The following is a 24,183-nucleotide window of genomic DNA, read 5'->3' on the forward strand; positions in this document are numbered from 1 at the left end:
TACATACAGTATATACTGTATAAACCATTTTAGCTTTGAAATTTAAATTTTATAAATTATAATTTTGTCATATCATTAGTCCGAAGTGTAACGAAGGATTATACAGTCTACCCTTGATATAGCGAAGAAGCCGTTCTGCACCTCAAATTCGTTATAGCAAGTTAACGAAGAATTTGAAGAATTTGATTGGTTACTTCGTTATAGCGAGGGAAAATTGTCATATTTTATTATTCAAGTTGATATGCAATGTGTTCGGCAAAAGTGTCATTCTTGATATAAAATAAAAATAAATATACAGTATGTCTATCACCCTTTGTTGTACTATTTGTCTTATTTATTATTTCGTTACGCAAATTTTATAGTGATGACTGATGAGATTTGTAGATTTGTGGGTGACCAATTAATTTAGCTATATTAAGCAAGCTCTAACTATCAGTTATGAACTGAGTAAAAATTCGGGTCCAGATGGTTTAAACAATCTTTTCACAACCGGTTTCAATCTCAAGAGATTGTATATATTATATAAATTTAGAAACATCAGCTACAATTTCAGTATTGTTTAAAAAAAGTAAATAATCATGAGACTATCATGAGTCATCTCTTTACTAATAATCAGTAGCTATAGATTTACATAATTTTTATACTCTGACTATAACTAGAAAATTTATATAAAAGGCCTTTCCATCCACAAATTTTTTTTTAAAAAAATTCTCTCTTCCTCTCTCCAGCAAACAGCTGAGTGGCCAAAATCCAGCGAGGTAAACAAAAAAAAAGCTATTCTTTATTTTATTCCCACTTTATATTTCCTAAGTAAAAGCTTTAGACTTAGACATAAACCACATAAACCAAAGAAACAAAGCTTTTTTTGCCAAAGTAAACATAACCTAGGCGAAGAGAGTGGGCTGAGAGCGTGGGTTGGGAGTGTGGGGAGCGTGGGTTTGTGTGTGTAGGTGGTGGTGTTTTAACTTCGTTATTTTTTCGTCGTCTTTTTTTTTAGTTCTATCTTCTCTCTTTCAGGACTTCTCTTTATTAGGCCTTCTCTTAGGTCCCTTTTCTTTACGTCTTCCTTTAGGTACTGTATATGGTTGTGTGAGGTTTTGGAGTGTGGGTTGGAATGTGGGTGGTGGTGTTTTAACTTCTTTTTTTTTCGTCTTCTTTTTTTTTAGGTTTATCTTCTCTCCGTCAAGTCTTATCTTTATTAGGCCTTCTCTTAGGTTCCTTTTCTTTACGTCTGATTCCTTTATGTACGTAAGTTGGGAGTATGGGTTAGGAGTGTGGGTTTGTGTGTTGTGTTTAACTTCTTTTTTTTTTGTCGTCTTTTTTTTTTAGGTCTATCTTCTCTCTGTCGAGGTTTTCTCTTTATTAGGTTTCAGCTTAGATCCCTTTTCTTTACGTCTTCATTTAGGTGTGTGGGTTGGGTTGGGAGAGTATGGGTTGGGAGTGTGGGTAGGGAGTGTGTGGGTTGGGAGCGTGGGTTGGGAGCGTGGGTTGGGAGTGTGGGTTTGGAGTGTGGGTTTGGAGTGTGGGTTGGGAGTGTGAGGGTGGTGGTGTTTAACTTCTTTTTTTTTCGTCGTCTTTTTTTTAGGTTTATCTTCTATCTGCTAAGGTCTTCTCTTTATTTAGCCTTCTCTTAGGACCCTTCTTCGCGTTTTCCTTTAGGTATGTGAATTGGGAGTATGGATAGTCCCTATAAAAAAATTGGATACGTTTTTTATAAAGTTTTTATACGATTTTTTTTCCTTAGAAATAACGTATCATAATAGGATACGGAAAAATGCACAATTCCGTATCACTAAAAATATGGTTTGGATACAGAATTTGCACGGAATTCATATGGAATTTACATGATTTGATCACTGATTTTATCACGAAATTTATACGATTTGGTCACTGAATTTACTATTTGTATTACATTACAGTTTACTATAATTATATTTACATAAATCTAATTTTACTTTATTAAATTAAATAAAAAATAAAAAATAAACAAAATACAAATACATTATGAAAATTCCCTACTTATTAAGGCCACCTATTGCAACCAAAATTATCTATAAGTTCAGGTTCATTTGGAGTCAAACAACCTAAAAAAAACAAAAAAGAACGTCTAACTTAATTGAAAACAAAACCCCCCCTTCATATAGTATCTGCAATCGTCCAAGTCACCAAAGGTCAGCATTCCTACAAAAAAAGAAAGAGAACTCCAGAATGTCTGACCTACATAAATGAAAAGAATTATGAAGCATCTGATGAAAAAGAAACCAAAATAACAAAATAAATCCAAAACTGACCTACAAAAAAAGAAGACTCTGAAGCAACAAAACTGAAACAACCTACAAAAAGAAAAGAATCTGAACCCAACTTACAAAAAAAAAAAGAAAATTTGAACTGACCTAAAAAAAGAAAAAAAATCCTGAACAATCCTACAAAAAGGAAAGGACTCCCAAACTGATCTACAAAAAAACTGAATCTTCTCACAAAAAAAAAACTGCTGGCCTATGAAATAAAAAAAGGGATAAATATAAATAAAAAAGAAAGGGGGGTAACGAAGTTAGGAGAGTTAAAAAAAATTTTTTTTTTAAAGGGAGGACGTCAAAGTTAGAAAAATAAAAAATTTTTTATAAAGAGGAAATAGAAATAGAAAGAAGAAAATTTTTAGAAGAGTGGGAATAAAAGAATAAAATCAAAAAAATTTTTTTTTTTTTAAGGGAGTGACGAAAAAAAATTTTTTTTTAAAGGAGAGTGATGAAAAAGAAAAAAATTTTTAAAGTGAGGTACGAAAAAAAAAATTTTTTTTTAAAAGGGGGGTGACGAAAAAAGAAGAAAAATTTAGAAAAAATAACAAAAATAAGACAAGAGAAAAGAGAAGGAAAGGAAAGACAGAAAGGAAGATCGGAAGATCAAACTCATCAAAGTAAGGGTTTATATAAAAAACAAAACGTATCATAACAAAACAATAAACAATCACGTGATCTCGTGTTATGATACGAGATTTTTGTAAAATTATTTTCTAAAAATATTAAGTTTAAAAATTCCGTATACATTCCGTATGATTAATTTTTTCCGTATACATTAGTTTTTTTAAAAAATGTTCAAAAATGAATTGCTTATTAAATATACGGAATTTGTATACAGAATCTATAGAAACGTACATAAAATGTATACAAAACGTATCCTTTCCGTATACATATTTCTTATAGGGAGTGTGGGTTTGTGTGTTTTTGTGTGTTGTGTTTTTAACTTCATTTTTTTTTCGTCATCTTTTTTTTTAGGTCTATCTTCTCTCTGTCAAGGTTTTCTCTTTATTAGATCCCTTTTCTTTACGTCTTCATTTAGGTGTGTGGGTTAGGAGTGTTGGGAGTGTGGGTTGGAAGTGTGTGGGTTAGGAGTGTTGGGAGTGTGGGTTGGGAGTGTGTGGGTTGGGAGTGTTGGGAGTGTTGGGAGTGTGGGTTGGGAGTGTGGGTTGGGAGTGTGTGGTTTGGGAGTTTTGGGAGTGTGGGTTGGGAGTGTGGGTTGGGAGTGTGGGTTGGGAGTGTGGGTTAGTATGGGTTGGGAGTGTGTGGGTTGGGAGTGTGGGTTGGGAGTGTGGGTTGGAAGTGTGGGTATTTAACTTCTTTTTTTTTCGTCTTCTTTTTTTTTTAGGTCTATCTATTCTCTGTCAAGGTTTTCTCTTTATTAGGCCTTCTCTTAGGTCGTTTTTCTATAGGTATGTGAGTTGGGAGTATGGGTTATGAGTGTGGGGTTTGTGTTTTGTGTTTTAACTTCTTTTTTTTTCGTCTTTTTTTTTTTAGGTCTATCTCTCTGTTAAGGTTTTCTCTTTATTATGTTTTCTCTTAGATCCCTTTTCTTTACGCTTTCATTTAGGTGTGTGGGTTGAGAGTGTTGGGAGTGTGTGTGCGGGTTGGGAGTGTTGGGAGTGTGTGTGTGGGTTGGGAGTGTTGGGAGTGTGTGTGTGGGTTGGGAGTGTTGGGAGTGTGTGTGTGGGTTGGGAGTGTTGGGAGTGTGTGTGTGGGTTGGGAGTGTTGGGAGTGTGTGTGTGGGTTGGGAGTGTGGGTTTGTGCGTGGGTTAGGAGTGTGGATTTGTGCGTGAGTTGGGAGTGTGCGTGGGTTTGTGTGTGGGTTTGGAGTGTGGGTTTGGTGTGGGTTGGAAGCGTGGATTGGGAGTGTGGGTTTGTGTGTGAGAGTGGTGGTGTTTTAACTTCTTTTTTTTTCGTCGTCTTTTTTTTAGGTCTATCTTCTCTCTGTCTAATTGCGATGTACGCTTTCGTTGTTGCTATAATTGAAACTCCAGTACCATTAAAAAACGCCAGGAATCAAGTACAAATTCGCGTTACTTAGAGAAAATATGGCCATCTAAGACTAAATGTAAGGATAAATTAGATGTAACGAACAACAAGCACGATTCTATTTAAAAGCGACTAATTGGGATCTAAATGTACTTAGCTGTTTACAAATTATTTAATTAAATTTCTTTTGTTCATTTTCTGAGTCGCGTTTTTTTTATTTAATAGGTGACTGTAGTTAACTATTACGATGGTACTAATGCAATTGAGGAACCTAAACAGGTAACTATATTAAAAGTGCAAATGTACAACTTATTGCAATTAATTCGTTCCGGTGACATTTTTTGTGAAATTAACGATGTTAGGTAAGATAGTAACTTATCCTAGTGTATATGGATGTTGTACACAATTACTTATCATAATAATAAATGTATACCCAATGAGGATTTTATCCTTAAATTTTGGTAATGGTTTATCAAAAACTTTAATAAATCATGAATTAAATAAAAAAAAGTTCATTTCTTTGAATATTGCGATATTTAATGGCAAGAATATTTTTTTTTTGCTAATCAAGGGAAATTCGAAAATTGTGAGTACTTTGCTTATGTTTTTAGTAGAGTATCATTTATTATTATTGAATTTTCATAAAGGGACGAAAATCGTTCAATTCCCGAAGCAATGCTGACCCTTCTCATGGCCAATAATGGAATTTAACTATAAAGACATTTCTGTCAGTTTGAAATTTAATATATTTAATCGAAATTTTATTTCTTGTTGTTGCGGTAAAATAGTAAAAGTGCAATTTAAATTGCTTTACTTGATCGTAATGGTACTAATTTTTCTTAAAACTTGCAGCAAAACGTGGTGATCTTACTCCACTCATTTTGTGGGATGATGGTTCAGCAGTTATTGAATATGCAGTAACAAACATTATTGACAATTTTAAATTTTTGCTTGAAATTTTGGATGATGACGAATATATAATATAAATATTGAAGTTAATAACCCTCAGAAAAAACATTTCACGTTTATATGGTTATTTTAAATTATCATTCTCCTTACCTGTAAAGAAAGTTATCGAACTAATACAAAAAATAATGATCAAACTTTAGCACATATTGAACTACATAATAATTTACTGAAATAAAGAATCATACTATAAATATGTCGAGAATGATATATTGCTTCGCACGTGGCATTGTGCAACAAAAAAAACTTTAAATGGCACTTCGGACTTAATAATGGTTTCCGCTTCCTACGTTTCCTAGAAAGTATTTTTTCATAATAATTTTGTGCAGGAGTTAAAATTTGATAACTCTCAAATTGAATACTACGTTGTAAACATAAAAAAAAAATTTACATTTTTTTTTACCACAAGAAATACTGTACTTTACACAGAAAGCAATAATTAATGCTCTTAAAAATAGATCCTCAAGATGAAAAGTTCGTTATAAATGCAGTACGATACTGTAAGTCAATAATGATCCTAAAATAGAATAAGCTTCATTTTTATTAGACCAATTTGTGGGAATTATTATGCTGAATATGTAAATATGTAATAAATCATAATCAAACTAATTAAAAAAAGTTCCCCACATAGCGTTTCTAGTTAAATACTTCAAATTATTGTACCTGTAGTTTGGTAATTTAATTTGTAAACTACTAGAATCACGCTATATAAAGTAATCTCATACCTTTCTAGACTCAATAAAAGGTATTTTAAGTTCATGTGTTAATATATAACTAAGATATTTTAACTTTTATAGATTTTTCTTTATTAAACTTCTTTATTTTTTAATTTCTATAGTTGCAAATATAAAATTCAGTTATTAATGAGCTAAATAAGTAAAAGAAAAATACCTTTATAGGTTACAGTTTGTTCATAACTTTATATGTAATTTTATAATTTTATACGATCGGTTTTAATGAAATTTATCCAATTAATACCCTTTTTTAAATTTTGAACGTTAATTAATCGAAATAAGAAAATTTAATTAGCTAGATAAATGTAATTAAATCAATATAGTTAAATATTTTATAGATTTGATTTATTTATCCAATACATAATTTCAATTCACGCTCGTTTTATTTTTATATACGAAATATATATAAAGTAACTAAACCATTTGATTGAAGAATGTGGTGAAAGTTCAACTACTCCATCTGGATCTGCTGTTAACCCGATTCATCCCCGTGTGTCTCCTATGTTATCTCCATTCGATCCTTCTACTTATAGTACATTTAATAGCTTGGGCGGGGCGTAGATCCTTCGGTGCATGGAGATGAAGAACAACAAGATACTATTGAATAGAAACGCGAAATAATCGATAATGGAAAATTCCGATTCCGATATAACATATAGTGACGATAGTAACGAAGAAAGAGATCTCGAGGTTTGTTAATTTAAATTTATTTTAGCAATTGTGGGTTGATATATTTTTTTTTTTCTAATGGTCATTTGAACCTTTTGGGAAAATGTCATCTATTTCAACCCAACTATTGATCAAAAGAAATGCTTTATATAATTTTACCATTGGTATTTATTTCTCGTCTAGATGTTTTCTTCTCCCTATTTTTGGCTCTATTGAAAATTAGGGAGACGGTAAAGTTACAATTAAATAAATCTAAATCAAAGTTTATCAAAGGTCAAGGGAAAAAAAAAAGGCACGAGCATTTTCCTTACCAGATCAAAACATTTCAAATCAGAAACAAAATGTTTCTTACTATCTTCCAGTCAAAAAACCTTTTATTGGTATCAAAAAGCAACAGAAAATAGTAATGAATATGCAATATATAGTTTAGCCAGATGTTATGAAAATGGAAATTAATTTGGAAAAGGACTTGTAATGTAATGTACTTATTTAAATTACCTTAATTTAGCATTCTAAAAATGTAGTTATTCATGAAAATAATGCTAAAATTACGGATTTTGGTATTTCGAAAAATCAATGTAATCAAACTTCAACTGCCTATATTGGTAATCTTTGCGTTGTTGCTATATGGAACCAAAGCGTCTATTAGGTCCAAAATTTCTATATACTAAATCTTCAGATATCTATAGCTTTGGTGTATTAATGTGGGAAATTTCTAGTGGATATCCTCCGTTTAAAGATAATGATATCAAAATTGCACTTGCTGTTTCTATTAGTATTAGTACTCGTGAAGATACAATTCCTGATACTCCTAAAGAATATAAAGAACTTTATAAAATTTGTTGGAATCAACCGGAACAAAGACTAACTATTAACAAAGTATTAGGTGAATTTGAAAGAATGGGATTTGGGATTGATGATACAAATGAATTAGTCAAAGGCATTTATAACATAATTCATTATTTATTTTAATAAAATATTTGCAAAATACAATTTATACTAATTGGATAATAGCGATTTAACTTCAGAATTGCAAGCTGATGACGATGAAACTCTGGAATATGTCCAATCCTCTAGTTTATGCAGTAAGTTTTTAACTTTTGTTTAAGTACATCAGTAATGTGGTTACGAACCAAGTTTTTTAATTTATTATATTTAGTTAAATTGAATAACTAAATTAGCTTACCGAGGATAATTATATGATTTTGCTACAGAATTTTTTGATTTAAATGCTTAACGATAGATAGAAGAAAGTAAATAAATAAATATATATATATTTAAGATTCAGTACAATATGATAGCTTGAATAAAATTGTTTTATGCATATTAAAACAATAAAAAGATATTATTGGGCGTTTTTTATAAAACTAGTAACGATTTTGTTGATCATTTGTTGATCATTTATTTTAAATTTATTATAAATTTTGTCACGAGATTTTCTATGGAAATCATTTCTCAATTTGTTATTAAAACACCTGCTGAATTGCCTTGAAATTGAAAATCATTTCCCTTTTTATAAAAAAATTTCCTTTTTGGTAAAAAACTCTCAGATTAATCTTATATAACTTTATGTCAATGTCAATGACAATGTCAATGTCAGTGACAATGTCAATGTCAATGTCAATGTCAATGTCAATGTCAATGTTAATGACAATGACAATGAAAAAAACTTCTAATGCCAACTTTTCGCAAAAACTCTTCCTGTGCCACTAAAATTCCCTGTTAAATTGTTGCATCATTCAATATTTGCATAATTTCATTTTTTTGTTGATCATTAAAATTTCATAAAATATTGCAAAAAAAATAAAAAAAAATTGTAGAAAAAACGTTTCAGCATTTTTTCATATAATATTATTAAAAAAAAATGCCAAAAACTTTTTTTTTTGCATTACTATTAAGAAAAAAACATTTTGGCGTTTTTCCATATAAAATTATAATAAAAAATAACACAAAAACATTTTTTCTTCATATTTATTTTTTTAACAAAAAATGTCAATACTGATGTTTTTAATTTAAAAAAACCAATATTTTTTGATTTTTTAATTACAAAAATGTCAAGTCTGACGTTTTTTTAATTAAAAAAATCATTTTTTTTGATTTTTTAATTACAAAAACGTCAAGTCTGACGTTTTTTAATTAAAAAAATCATTTTTTTTTTGATTTTTAATAGAGTTCTGAATGGGTCAGGTCAGGTCAGGTCAGGTTATATCAGATTATCTGTTTGACCTGACCTGACCTGAAACCTAAAAAATTTCAGGTTAACCCAAATGATTTTTATTAAATTATTGAAAAAAAACGTTGCGCAATGTTTTTTTCTAATATAATGTTATATAAAAAATGTTTTCGCAACGTTTTTCAATAAAATATAAAAAAAAATGTTGCAAAACATTTTTTCCTAATATAATGTTATAGAAAAAACGTTTTCGCAACGTTTTTCAATAAAATATCAAAAAAAATGTTGCGAAACATTTTTTCCTAATATAATGTTATAGAAAAAACGTTTTCGCAACATTTTTCAATAAAATATCAAAAAAAATGTTGTGAAACATTTTTTCCTAATATAATGTTATAGAAAAAACGTTTTCGCAACGTTTTTCAATAAAATATCAAGAAAAACGTTGCAAAACGTTTTTTCCTAATATAATCTTATAGAAAAATCAATTTCGCAATAAAATATCAAGAAAAATGTTGCAAAACATTTTTTCTATAACATTATATTAGGAAAAAACATTTCGCAACATTTTTCTTGATATTTTATTGGAAAACGTTGTGAAAACGTTTTTTTCTATATCATTATATTAGGAAAAAATATTTTGCAACGTTTTTCAATAAAATATCAAAAAAAAAAACATTGCAAAATGTTTTTTTCTATAGAAAAAACGTCTTCGCAATATTTTTCAATAAAACAAGAGTTCTGTTTAAAGGAGAGTTAGGACTATAAAATGTAAAGTATATGAAATATGATTTATTTTGAACTTGTTCATTTCAATAAAATCATGACATTCGAAAAAATCTATGTTACAACCTAATAGCTTAATTCTAATTAGCTAATTTAGTATTAGGTTTTAATTTAAAAAATTAAGCAGTATCAAGGAGAATTCTCGCAAATTTTTCTTAATACTGCTTAAATTATAATTTAGCTAATTTAGTATTAGGTTTTAACCTAAAAAGTTAGCCCTATGAAAACACAATTTCCATAAAATGTATGTAAAAAAATGTTATTTGACCATATATTATTCGAAAAATCATTATTTGTTTATAATTTAAACATAATTTTATTTGATATAATATTAAATATTCGTAAGTTGTATTGTAAACATAAACAAGCATTAACTTAACGTACAAATGATGTTCAAATAACATGTTTAAACATGCAATCATTACATAATAAGGTCAATTTCGTATAGTAAATTCCTATTGTAAAATTTATGACTTTTATTATTTCTTTTTATATTGTCATTTTTTGACAGGTTTGCTTGATTATTATCTTTTCCAACATTTGTCTTTTTACAAGATGATCTACGAAGTACAAAAATTTCGGTCATATGACTTTGGCTTCGAAGTATAGGCAATGATTATCACGTGTATATGTGATAATCTTTTTTAAACTTTTTTTTATTTAATTGATACGGGTTTTAGATAAAGTTTCATTTCGGCTTCAAAACTTTAAAAAAATGTTTTTAAAGCTTTCGCTTTGAAACTTCTATATTAAAAAAGAAATATTTTTTATTTTTTATTTTTTTTTCCTTTTATTTGTTAGATAGGTGAGTTTCGAATAACACTTAATTGGAAACTTTGTAATTTTTTTTAAAAAAAAATAATTTTAGTTTTTTTTCTATTTCGTAAGTCATAAGTTTCAGCTTTGGTTCTTAGACTTTGGATAGGTGAGTTTCGAAGATTTTGCTCAAAACTTTTTTATTAAAAAAAAAGTTATTTTTTTTTCTTTTTTTATTTTGTAGGTTTTAGCAGTTCTTGGGTGTTGGATAGGTGAGTTTCATTTCAAATAACACTTCGAAACATTTTTTTTTTAAAAAAAAATAATTTAATTAATTAATTTTTTTTTCTATTTTGTAGGTTTCATCTCTGGTTCTTGGACATTGGATAGGTGAGTTTCGTTTTGAATAACACTCAAAATTATTTTTTTTAAAAAAAATAATTTAATTAATCTTTTTTTCTATTTTTTTAGGTTTGGCTCCAGTTTTTGGCGTTAGATAGGTGAGTTTCGAATGATTTTTTTTTATTTTGTAGGTTTTCGCTTCGGTTCTTGGGTATTGGATAGGTGAATTTCATTTCGAACAACACTTTGAAACTTTATTTTTTTTTTAAAAAAAAATAATTTAATTTATCAATTTTTTTCTATTTTGTAGGTTTTAGCTCTGGTTCTTGGGCATTGGATAGGTGAGTTTCGTTTCAAATAACACTTCGAAACTATTTTTTTTTAAAAAAATTTAATTTATTAATTTTTTTATGGACAGGTTGAATATCATCTTGCTTACGAACTTGATAAAGTAACTTATATGTTGGGAGTGCATGATGCATTTGCTATAGACCATTGTGTAGATTAAAACGTGATAGATAAGGATGTAGATTATACGGATGATGAATAATAGAATGGGTTATATATATACTACTAGTGAATAGTACATTTAATAAGCAAATAATTTACATTTAGATTACAAACATAAAACGGATGGGCTTATTTTTCCGTATATTTAACATTTAAAATACATATATAAAATGGTTAATTACTAGACATCTATATAACCGTTATTTATCAATTATTTACTATTACATTTTACGGCAATTAATTTTTATAGGGTAGGCAGTATTAAGGGAAATTCTCATGAATTTTTCTTAATACTGCTTAATTCTAATTTAGCTAATTTAGTATTGGGTTTAATTTAAAAAATTAAGCAGTATCAAGGAAAATACCCGCGAATTTTTCTTAATACTGCTTAATTCTAATTTAGCTAATTTAGTATTAGGTTTTAATTTAAAAATTAAGCAGTATCAAGGAAAATTCTCGCGAATTTTTCTTAATACTGCTTAATTCTAATTTAGCTAATTTAGTATTAGTTTTAATTTAAAAATAATTTTAAAAACGTTTTTTTCTAATATAATCTTATAGAAAAAATGTTTTTGCAACGTTTTTCAATAAAATATCAAAAAAAAAGTTGCAAAACATTTTTTTCTAATATAATCTTATAGAAAAAATGTTTTCGCAACATTTTTCAATAAAATATCAAAAAAAAAGTTGCGAAATGTTTTTTTCTAATATAATCTTATAGAAAAATCATTTTCCCAATGTTTTTTTTAATATATTATTATAAAATAATAGTATTGTTAGTTTCAGGTCAACAGGTCATTCAGATTTTACTGATGTTACAACCTTAACTGATGCCAAATCGAAATTGCTAAACCTGACCTGATAAATTCAGGTCAACCTGTCAAGGTTACCTGAATTTGGACAACCTGTTCAGAACTCTAATTTTTAACCACAGAAACGTCAAGTCTGACGTTTTTTAACTAAAAAAATTCAGTTTTTGATTTTTTAATTACAAAAACGTCAAGTCTGACGTTTTTAATTAATAAAATCATTTTTTTTTGATTATTAATTACAAAAATGCCAAGTCTTACGTTTTTAACCAAAAAAATTAATTTTTTTGACTTTTAATCAAATCTAACGTAAAAATGATTTTTTAATCATAAAAACGTCAAGTCTGACGTTTTTAATAAAAAAAAATCAATTTTTTTTATATTTAATTATAAAAACGTTTGATGACCCGACCTAAAATTTTCGAATCAATCTGACAGTATAATGATTATAACTCACTAACAATTACCAAGTTACTCTAGTTCCTTACGAAAATTATTTATACTTAAAATAAAAAAATTTTATTAAAATATACTTAAAATAAGTATCAATTTTAATTTGCGATATACTGTATTTACAATATATCTATAAAATATACTTTAATGTACTGCCCAGATACTTAAATTATACTTAAAATATACTGAAATTAGAATAGTGTACATTAAAAGTATATTTAAAGAGTATTTTAGGTATATTTTAGGTATATCGCAAATTAAAATTGATACTTATTTTAAGTATTTTAAGTATATTTTAAGTATAAATGCTTTTCGTGGGACTAGATATTTACTTTATTTAATATGAAAATTAAATTAATAGAAAGTCTAAATATAAGACCGATAAAATAGTAAATATATTAATTGTAAATCCTCTTATTTTATGTTTCACATATTAATTAAATAAATTAACTAAGCTTCTCAATATGATATATTAAAAATTATTAACAAAAGCTATTCATGAGATCACTTGTAAAGTATTGAACCAGTTAAATGTTTTTCAAAGCCTGAATGTTTTTATTAATCAATCACCCCTAACGACTTAACCATTATTCGAATCTCTACTAATTCGTAAGAATTTCCGTACGCAAGATATACAATAAAGGATTGTCATACATAAGTCATTATTTTATCATTACGTCGATCACACAATAGGCTAGTTATTATGAGGAGCAAGTTACGTGATCTACATGTCATATGTTTATTTGGCATATTTCATGGGTCAAATAGATGATGTAATGCGTTAACAATATCAATAATATTTTATCTGTTATGCAATTATAGTTTGGTGAAAAGTCACGTGAGGGCAGAGATTTTGACTTTGCAAAAGCAACATGATCCTATTTTGCGACATAATAATAATTACATTATTTTGCTCATAAAAAATTATAGTAATTGTTTCTGTGCTTAATTTGTACACAATTTTTTTTTAAAATTTAAATTTTAAACCACAGTCGGTTTTATAGCGAAGTGATTGTCATGAATAACGAAAATTTGAAGAATTTTAATGATAGATCGTTATAACAAGCGTCTCTTAATTAGGAAATTCGAGTTCGTTATAAAAGTGAGCCATTATGATACCGATAAATTATTATTTCTGAAATTATTATGTTTGGAATAAATAAAATTTAAGATTTAAATGTTTTATGTCACCACTTATACACTTAGTTTTCATTTAAAATAGTTCTACGGAAAATCCGGTAATCAAACAATTTTTGCGACATAACCTAAGACATATCCAGTTAATATCGTTAATATCTTTCAAAAAACCAAAATTTATAACGGATATTCTATTTATTGATCATGCTGCGGTTACACAAAATATCCTTATGAAATCACCGATAATAATTATTATAATTTATATTACGATTGTATAATATTCAATGCTTAATTTCATTCACTTTTTGCTTTAAATCTTTGATCTATGTAGTCCATTTTTAATAATTATTATTAGTTAGCAAAAAATTTTTGATGATATGATATTATGTTTATTTTCTTTATGTTCTTTTTTTAGAAATTTACTGCGTCTAAAAATCATTAATATCAATAATTTGGTTAGAAAAAAAAATCTAAGCCTACGACAACAATAAAAAATTATTCATGATTTCGTTAAAAAATCATTATTGTAAATAGAAAGATTCTTTGAAACGTTTCTTTTCTTGAATACGGTATTTAATTAATTATAATTGGTTTAATAATAGAATAATCCTTTTAATACAGTAATGACGAAATGACGAAATAAATGATGAGCCATATTTGAAGAAATGAGAAAAATGCTTTGATATTTTGAATGAATAGCCTCAAAATCGTTCGAAGGTGGTTTTAATATCACAATATTTCATATTGTTTTTTGATATAAATAAATGACGACATATAATAATCATATATTCATTTGCAAAGAATTGTTTGATTTGTTTATGTCACACGAGTTACCGATTTTCCGATTGAAATTATAATGCTAAAAAAAAAATTATGGTTAAAAACGGATTAAGAAAATAAATAAAAATAAACAATTGTACCAATCAGAAAAAAGATAAAATTTGCTTTACCGTTAAAAAATTTCACTAGACCGATAAAAAAATTGACTAACCTGATAAAGGATAATCATTCTCAATCAATAATCTGATTTTGGTTAGTGATCATCCTTTTAAATTTTGTTGTTAAAGTTAAAAAAAAAAGACAAACTTTTTCAGAAAAGACAATTAAATTAAAATTTGCCGTTTTCTAATTTTAGTTTTGGATGAAACAAATTAGGGAATTTATTTTATTGGAATTTGAATTCCGACTGTCGTCATTTGGTGATCATCATGTGTTTTTTCGTAAGTTTTGTTATTTTTTTAAAATGTTATAAATATTACCCGTTGAACTTGATAATTTCTTCGCTTTAAATTTCATTCATATTTCTTTTTAGTATTATTTTTTCTAGATAAACAAAACACAAACCTTCAAGAAAAACAAGAAAATTTTGTAAAAATGGGTAGAAATATTGTCGTAATGTGTGATGGAACATGGAATAATCCAAATTCCCAAACAAACGTTTTTACATTATATAAAGAATTAATTGAGAGAGAATTTGAACAACATGTTTTGTATATAGACGGAGTTGGAGTTGGTGAATTGATCTGGAATTTTACCGTTGATGGAGCTATAGCTTTTAGTCTTGACAATAAAATCAAAGAAGGTTACAGATTTATAGTTGATCACTATCATCCTGATGATGATATATGGCTTTTTGGTTTTAGTCGTGGCGCTTATACTGCGAGATGTATTGCTGGAATGATAAGAAATTGTGGAATATTAAATCGAGAAATCAACCCTGATCAAATTGACAAAAGTGTTGATCTTGCTTATGGTTTTTATCGTGATAGAGATTTAGCTAAACACCCGAAAGCAAAAGGTTCTGAAGAATTTAAAAAATCTTTCAGTTATCCTGATTCTAAAAAACCAATTATAAAATTCCTTGGATTATGGGATACTGTTGGCGCTCATGGTTTACCCGGTTATGCAATTGGTGAAGGTTTTCGATATTTGGAATTATATGATCAAAAAGTACCTAGTATAATTAAATTTGCTTGTCAAGCTTTAGCTATTCATGAAAACAGTGCTTTCTTTGAACCTTGTCGTATACTTCCGAACAAATCTGGTACTATCGTAAAAGAGACTTGGTTTCCGGGTGTACATAATGAAATAGGTGGTGGAACTTTTTTATCACTTAAAGGCAATGAAAGAATAATTAATGCAACTCTTTTGTGGATGATAGAAAATATCGTAGAAGCTGGAGGTTTATTAATGCATGATAATATCGAGACTTATCGTGCTCGTTTCTCTCCTGATACTGGACCTTCTTGGAACAATATGAATTATATGTCTGCTCGTATCAATTCTATTCTTCCAACGATAATGGTTAAAGATAGAACTATTCCATTAGAATTAGATTCTAGTTCAAAATTTTTAAGAAAAGATCTTCTTTATAGGGATGGTGATTGGTTGCTTCCATTTGGTGTTAGGCCATATCTGTGTACTCATTATACTTCGAAAACATATGAAGAATTTCGTAAAGTTATGGAAAAGAATGGAATCAAACTATATAATAAAGATAATAAAAATATAAAATACGATATGGATGTAAATGAAAAAGCACAAGACCCTACGAAAAAAATGCGTCCGAAAAATATTCTGAAATTGTCCAGAATATAATTGTGACAAAATGAGTGTCCTGAAAACATCCGAAAACGCGCAAGATTGGATTAACATCATAGATAGTATTTTTTCTCGCTCTTTAAGTTTACTTGGTAAACACACAGAGGTTTTAAATACCAGTTTTTTGCTTTTTACATTTTTTGATTTTTATTGTCTAGAATTTGCCTGGAATTTTTTCTTGTCCAACTACCAGAATTTGTCCGGTTTTTTTTTGTCCAGAGATTGTCCAAAATGTATCCAGGATTTTTGTTTCCAGAATTTGTCCAGTTTTGTCTATCCGAAATTTGTCCTGAATTTTACATGTCTGGACAAATTCGACAAATTCTGGACATTCTTTTTCATAGGGAGAGGATACTCGTCCATAATCAAGGAGGATATAATTTATTGAACAATTTCATTTAGTTATAATTATTAGATTGATAATGCCACTTTCAAATAAAATTATTATTTTAAGAAAATATACTTTAAAGAATTATTTTTTTTTATGTGTATTGTGTATAAAGTAGTTATATAAAAGTTAAATCATTATTTATCATTGTTAAAACAAAGGTTAAAAGAAGTCTAATATAAATTTGGTGTTGCATTTTAGCACGTTAACATCGTTAGCCTTTTGTTTGAATTAATTATTAATTGGCATTACAGAAAGATTGAAATAATTAATTTATTGTAAATCACATTTTCATATTATGATATTCCTGACCATTTCCCTATTATTCCCAATTAAAATGATTATTTCAAACTTATATTTTCATAGTCAAATGACTCATCCTGACTCCCTTTTTCATTGAAACTAATTAAAGTAAAAATTAAATTAAGAATAGCCAATAAAATTTAAACAATAGTTAAAACTATTTAAACTATTGGAGGACTACTGAGTACCAAGTGTTAAATAAATAATGCAACATGATATAAGCGGGTGAAACTCAAAAATATTTATCTAAAAATTTGAAAACTTTTTAATTTTTTTTAAAAAAAAGGACAAAAAAATGACGTCAATATTTTTTTTCCTATAAATAAAAAGTCTGAGATTTTTGATATATTCGGGTGTTATCCGGAAAACTTTCAGAGTATGTGATGATTCATGTTTGTAAACGTTATGATATTCCGATAATATTCTGAATGTTTTCTACATTACCTGACATTTTTCCGAAATGCATGAACGCTGTCTTTTTTTTACAATCAATGAAAGATATATTTTTATGTATTTGTATTTTGTTTATTTTTTATTTTTTATTTAATTTAATAAAGTAAAATTAGATTTATGAAAATACAATTATAGTAAACTGTAATACAAATAGTAAATTCAGTGACCAAATCGTATAAATTTCGTGATAAAATCAGTGATCAAATCATGTAAATTCCATATGAATCACGTGCAAATTCCGTATCCAAACCATATTTTTAGTGATACGGAATTGTACATTTTTCCGTATCCTATTATGATACGTTATTTCTAAGGAAAAAAATCGTATAAAAACTTTATAAAAAACGTATCAAATTTTTTTATAGGGCATTAGGCAGGGTAGTGATTACCAGCAGGAATCCTATTAACTAAGGAATCAATATTTAATAAATTACATACATGCTATCAAAAAATGATTAGTATGCGCTCTAATCTCAAGTCGAAAAAGCATCAAAAGTATTAATGTACGTCCTAACATTTTATTATATGAATTCTGGCCAGAGGTACTTATTTTTGGGGTGCTCACTAACTGCAAAATACGGTATTATTATTCTATGGTATGTAACATGAGTTTAACTTGATGAGATGGCTTAATCAGTTATTTAATTGATTAATTCGTGATCCGTAAGTATGCAAATTTATGTCGATCATTAGTAATTTTTTTCTGATACCCTCCTTAAATAATGCTCTTTATGTGAACCCATTCAATATCAACATATTTTAGTATATAATATTTATCCCAAGTTTCAAATAGTTTGTTTTTTATAATAATTTTTTCATATAATTTTTTATTTTTACTTGACATCACGCCAGATTCCCATTTCTGCGGATCATTTGCAATTGACTTGTGGATCACGAATTGAATTAACATTAATCGGTTCCAATTTCCAAAATACAAACTGAGAGATTTTCAACTTCAACTTAACAAAACAAATTTTTTTATCTCAAACTTACAGTATATAACGCAAAAAATTATTCTGATATTTTACTGTACATACAGTATTATATATCTTGAAATAATTTATCAAGTCACATTGAATGAGAACTTTTAGTGATTGTGTTATACAGTAATAAAGGGTAAGGTATCACTGAATAGTAGTTTTTACAATAAACTTAGTTCCCTTGTTTAGAAACCACAATACTAATTTATTACAAGTGAAATATTGGTGATATATTTATTATTAATTTTAGACAATATAATTTAATAAAATTTGTTAAAGATTTTTAAATTTATTAATCTTACTACAATGTTGTATAATAGATAATATAATGAATGAAGCCTTACTATATTCCATCAAATGTTCCTCGATCTATCACCAAGTTCAAAATAAAAAAATAATTTTTAAAAAAAAGGTATAAATTATATTTTTAGTATATATTAATAATTTTATTCCAAGTAAAATGTGTTTTAATTACTTTCATCTAGAATAAAAAAAAAAAAGTTTAATTAAAATTTAAGAGATCAAAAAAATCAAACACAAAAGTAAATTACCTTCAGGATTAATATCAGGTTTAGTAAAATCCATTTTTAAAGAATCTGTAAAACAAATGAATAATTATTTTTCTGAATGGATTTAAATAATTATTTTGAATTAAAATTACCTGAATATTCTAAATCATTGTTGTCTGCATTTTTTGGTTCTGGAAGGTTTTTAAAATCTAAAAGTCTACTTGTGTAAACTGCTTGAGGATGTGTTGTATATGAGAGTGTACTAGTAAATGATAATGGTGATTGAACTGTTGAAAATGACTTTTTATTAATTTCATCTGCTTCTTTGGCTTGCCTATAAAAATCCATTGGATTGAGACTATGCATTAAGCCAATAATTAACTTATGTAATTCTTCTGCATTAGGTCGTTTTAAAGGGTCTGCATCCCAACATTGATTAATAATATCAACAATTAATTGTGGAACTTTATAATTAGATTTTGGCCTCAACCCCTGACAAATTTTCATTGCTAAGAATTCATCATGAGCTATATCATGATAAGGAGGGAAACCTGTACAAATTTCATATGCAATGATTCCAAATCCATAAATATCACTTTTTTGGGTATATTCTTTTCCCCTTAAAACTTCTGGAGCCATATAAGGTAGTACTCCATATATTTTCTTATTATTACTCTGAGAATGTTCTATATTAGCTGGTTGACATAATCCCAAATCAGTAATATAAGTATAATTATCAAAATTACTTAATATATTCCCACAATGAAAATCATGATGAATTAATCCTTTATCATGAATATCTATAAGACCAATTGCAATAAAACATAAATTACTCAACTTTTGGTTCCAATCATGTGAAATGAAGTTGTTATTTAAATGTTGTCTTAAACTACCTGTTATTAATTTCATCACCATTATAAAATTATTTGTTTTTGGATCTTTGGTAATACCAAAACAACGAACTACCCAACTAGTATTATATACTAAAATATTTGATTCAATCTTAAAAGAAAATTATTGTTAGTTTAACATTTATAAAGGCTACTAATGAAGATTTATAAGAAAACATCTTACTTCTTTTAAAAAATCTTCTGTAATATCTTGTGAGTTATGTAAGCATTTTAAAGCAACTTTTGTTTTACTTTCTCTTCTCAATTTATTAATATTAAAATCCCAACCACAAATATGACCATTTTTCCAAACTGCTTTAAAAGTAGTTCCAAAACCCCCCTTTGCTAAATATTCAACATCTTCAAATTCATCATATTCAACCCACTCTATTATTTGATCAAAATTTTTAGCTTTTAATTGTGCTTTTTGGATAAATTCATCAACGTCATGATTTCCACTTGTCCAATTTTTGAAATTTTGTTTAAAATATTGTGATTTGCATGACCAACAATAAAAAAGACCAGTATTAAGCCGCTTACATTCTTTACATAAACCATATTGTTTATAACGTTCTTTTAATTCTTTGTCTGTTATTAGTTTATCAATTAACGATTTTTGTTCTTCAGTCAGTATAAAATGATTAAAATCTTTTATTTGTTCAAATACATCATCACTTAATCTAATTTCATCCATTTTAATAAATAATTTTTAAACAAGAAATATGTTATTAATTCGTATGTAAAAATCATTAAAAAATAATAAAGGAAAAAAAATGAAAAAAAAAGTGGTTAAAACATTATTTTATTGTTGCGATGATTTTAAGATCGGCAACAAAATTATTTAAAAAAAGACTAGTTAAATACATAAAGGAAACGCAATTATCCTATGATCGGCAATTAAATTTAATTAAATATATATGTAATATTTACGTAATATGTTTATATGTGTATAGGCTCTTACTAAGAACATTATAGCATCAAGGAAAAGTATTACAACAATTCCTCCAAATTTTTATTTAAATTCCCTAATAGGGAAAATTAGGTTTTAATAAACGTTTAATTTAGGCTAAACTTTTTACAAATATTGATTACTCACTTTGGTATAACATCGGTAATGATGATGTAAATTTCACCAAGTTCATAAATATTATCATCTGACCTATTTTTTTCATTTTTTAAATATGACAATAAAGTATGAACGTTCAGTTAATGATTTTATTTTTTTGAAAAGTTCATATTGAAAGATTTGTTAAGTTTTTAAATAAACATTTATTAATTAGAATTTTATATAAATATCATAAATCTACATTACTACATAACCCTAATTTCGCTGATAAATTCTCTTAATTTTTCTATTTGAATATTATTTATTAAGGAAGAAATTATTAAGATCAGTGACAACGTATTAATTTTGGGGGAAATAAAATATTTTAGATATTATTCAGTTTGCCATTAACCTGAAGAATAAAATTTATTAACCTATAAAATTTGAATATTAGTTAAAATACGCAAGATCACCCATAAGTCAATAATGTTTTATTCTATTTTGATTATAAATAATTTCTTTGCACACAAGTAACATTAAAAGTACTTCATTTTTTAATATTAAAGAATACTTAATAAATTATGCAAAAATTATTATTTATATCACATATACCAAAGTTTAAAGAATTTTGATAGAAGAAATCTTATTGTTCAACCAAAATGAATTAATAACAAAAGTTACAAATATTTTGCAAAGTTTAATAAAAGTTTGTAAGCTGTTAGAATATTATAAATATAATTATACGTCTTATTATTTTACTATACAAAATAATAATGAATATAAACATTTCGTAAATTTCGTCTCGTAAAAATGCGACCAAAGACATCATATCAATCCGCAGAGAATCTCCGATTTGGTGTGAAAGTTTGACTTAATGAATTAAGTTGTACAAATGCAAGTTTAAGACCTAAAATAAAAAGGTATCATCATGTAAAGAATATTTAAAAAGAATAATTTTTTTTTTTACATTAATACATAATTTATATAATGTAAAGAAGTAATACAACGTACAAATGTCTCAAAAACTTCCAGTAATAATTGTTAGTTGTTATACTGTAATAATAAAAGTATCACCGAACATTCTCTTGTTTATTATATAATACCCGCCAAAAAAAAATTACGTAAATATACCCCTAATTTTTTAAGTAACACATTAGTACCGTAATAGCTTTTGTAATATACGACACAAAAAAAATGTAATTATTATCGGAAAATGAAAATTTTAATAAAGAAAATAATATTGCTTTATTCGAAGTACACTATCACTAACATCTGTCTATAAAAAAAAATATATTCAAATAAACTGACGATCAGGAGCTGCGGCGTAAAGATTAAAATAAAATAAAAACCATACCGCTATAATATTTATAATATACAAATCGCGTCTCATACAAACAACCAGATTTACTTTATAAATCTTATAAGCGGACCTTCAAAATTTTATGCTTATTTTTTCATCACATGATCACATGATCAATAATATCAATAATGAGTCATCTCTTACAGAAAAAAAAATTTTTTTACTATTGTTTTGTTTGATCATGACGCGATTTTTGGCTCTGACTAGCTATAGCAAACTCGCAAACTCCGTGGGAAAAAAAAAATTTTTGTATGACAATTTTTTTTATATAAAATACCTCTCCATCCGAAAATTTTTTTTTAAAAAATATCCTTCTCTTCCCCTCATTCTTATCATTTCCAGCATAGTAACCCATAAAAAAAAAAATAATGTTTCTTTTTTTTCAAAAAAAGGAAAGAAAGCTCGAACGAAAACTTATTTTTTTTCACATAGTAACCCATCTTCTTCGTGGTTTTTTATCCTTTTTGGCGTTTTGAACACTACGCGTAGGATATTTTTCAAAAAGTTTCTTTTTTAAAAATTATTTTATTTTTTATTATTTTTAACTTTATTTTGTTTATATATAAGAAACCTCACTCACACACTTTAGCGCGGTAGTAACCTATCTTCTTCATAATTTTCTTATTCTTTTTGGCGTTTCAAACACTTTTATTAGATCTCCTTTTAGGCCCTTTTTCTTTTCATCTCTCTTTAGGTATGTGGATAGTATGGGTTGGGAGTGTGGGAGTATAGTGTGTGTGGGTTTGTGTATGTAGTGGTTCATTTTATTTTTTTTTCGTCATCTTTTTTTTAGGTTTACCTTCTCTCTGTCTAGGTCTTCTATTTATTAGATCTCCTTTTAGGCCCTTTTTCTTTTCGTCTCTCAGGTATGTGGGTAGTGTGGGTTGGGTGTGGGTGTGGGTGTGGGAGTGTGGGTTGGGATTGCGGGTGGGTGTGGGGAGTGTGGGAGTGTGGGTTGGGAGTGTGGGAGTGTTGGAGTGTGTGTGGGAGTGTGGGTTGGAAGTGTGGGAGTGTGGGTGTGTGGGTTGGGAGTGTGGGTGTGGGTGGTGTGGGAGTGTGTGTGGGTTTGTGTATGTGGTGTTTCATTTTATTTTTTTTTTCGTCATCTTTTTTTAGGTTTACCTTCTCCCTGTCTAGGTCTTCTCTTTATTAGATCTCCTTTTAGACCCTTTTTCTTTTCGTCTCTCAGGTATGTGGGTAGTGTGGGTTGGGAGTGTGGGAGTGCGGGAGTGTGTGTGGGTTTGTGTATGTGGTTTTTCATTTTATTTTTTTTCGTCATCATTTTTTTAGGTTTATCTTCTCTCCATCTAGGTCTTCTCTTTCTTTCTTTACGTCTTCCTTTCATACAAATTCTATATTGCCCGGTACCTTATATTACCGATCCACAAGATAAGCATAAACTGATTTATAATATTTTTCTTTCTTGAACATGAACTCTGACGGTATTTTTTAGTTTATAATCACATGTAATTAATTTCACTATTTTATTATCTTTTTTTTTTGCTTTACCAACATAAAAATTTAATGTTTAAATATTTAATTTTATTATTTATTAATTAATACTTATAAAAAATTTGAATGAGTAATTTTTTGGATGAAATTGGGACTTTGAAATCTTATGACAAAATGTTTTCACTAAAAAAAAAAATCAATCATTAAAATTTAATGCCGCAAAATCTTCTCTTACATGGCAGGACTATGATAAGGATCCTCAAAAAGTCATTGAAATTGCCAAATATAAAATACAATCGCAATACGCATACTTTATCGAAGGTTGGAGGAAAGTATGTTAAGTGGGGTGGTTAGTATCTGATTGGTGGTCCCTAATAAGGGTGACGTTAAATCTTATTCGTTTTCTTGATAGACTATTTCTAAATTTCCTTTTGCTAATTAATCATTACAGTGACCCGTGTTACTCATACATCGGTGCTCTTTAATTTTATGATAGGCATTCCAAGTCAAATTCAGGTCAATATGATTGATAAGTCAATGATTTTATTATATTTTTAATTTTATTTATTGCTTCTGAAAGC

At 27.5% G+C, this 24,183-nt stretch overlaps 4 protein-coding genes across 4 annotated transcripts; all 4 read left to right on the plus strand.

The window, feature by feature from the left end:
* Positions 1 to 364: 364 nt before the first annotated feature.
* Positions 365 to 1,634, plus strand: OCT59_028690 (uncharacterized protein; the record flags this gene model as incomplete). The annotated part of the gene is made up of 7 exons (XM_066147479.1): positions 365 to 388; positions 676 to 758; positions 824 to 936; positions 998 to 1,072; positions 1,167 to 1,244; positions 1,330 to 1,405; positions 1,586 to 1,634. 7 exons carry the CDS (start codon positions 365 to 367, stop codon positions 1,632 to 1,634), a joined length of 498 nt encoding a protein of 165 aa, XP_065994187.1.
* A 4,979-nt stretch (positions 1,635 to 6,613) lies between these two features.
* Positions 6,614 to 7,627, plus strand: OCT59_028691 (uncharacterized protein; the record flags this gene model as incomplete). The annotated part of the gene is made up of 3 exons (XM_066147480.1): positions 6,614 to 6,676; positions 7,164 to 7,260; positions 7,335 to 7,627. 3 exons carry the CDS (start codon positions 6,614 to 6,616, stop codon positions 7,625 to 7,627), a joined length of 453 nt encoding a protein of 150 aa, XP_065994188.1.
* Positions 7,628 to 14,762: 7,135 nt separating this feature from the next.
* Positions 14,763 to 16,622, plus strand: OCT59_028692 (uncharacterized protein; the record flags this gene model as incomplete). Its single annotated transcript, XM_025330040.2, has 2 exons — positions 14,763 to 14,841; positions 14,934 to 16,622. 2 exons carry the CDS (start codon positions 14,763 to 14,765, stop codon positions 16,217 to 16,219), a joined length of 1,365 nt encoding a protein of 454 aa, XP_025186257.1. The 3' UTR covers positions 16,220 to 16,622.
* Positions 16,623 to 22,857: 6,235 nt separating this feature from the next.
* Positions 22,858 to 23,956, plus strand: OCT59_028693 (uncharacterized protein; the record flags this gene model as incomplete). Its single annotated transcript, XM_066147481.1, has 6 exons — positions 22,858 to 22,891; positions 22,981 to 23,016; positions 23,267 to 23,339; positions 23,441 to 23,514; positions 23,604 to 23,616; positions 23,845 to 23,956. The coding sequence occupies 6 exons, from the start codon at positions 22,858 to 22,860 to the stop codon at positions 23,954 to 23,956; spliced, it is 342 nt and encodes a 113-aa protein (XP_065994189.1).
* Between the last annotated feature and the right edge of the window lie 227 nt (positions 23,957 to 24,183).

This window comes from Rhizophagus irregularis, chromosome 8 (genome assembly GCF_026210795.1).
Source record: "Rhizophagus irregularis chromosome 8, complete sequence".
Classification (NCBI taxonomy): Eukaryota; Fungi; Glomeromycota; class Glomeromycetes; order Glomerales; family Glomeraceae; genus Rhizophagus; species Rhizophagus irregularis.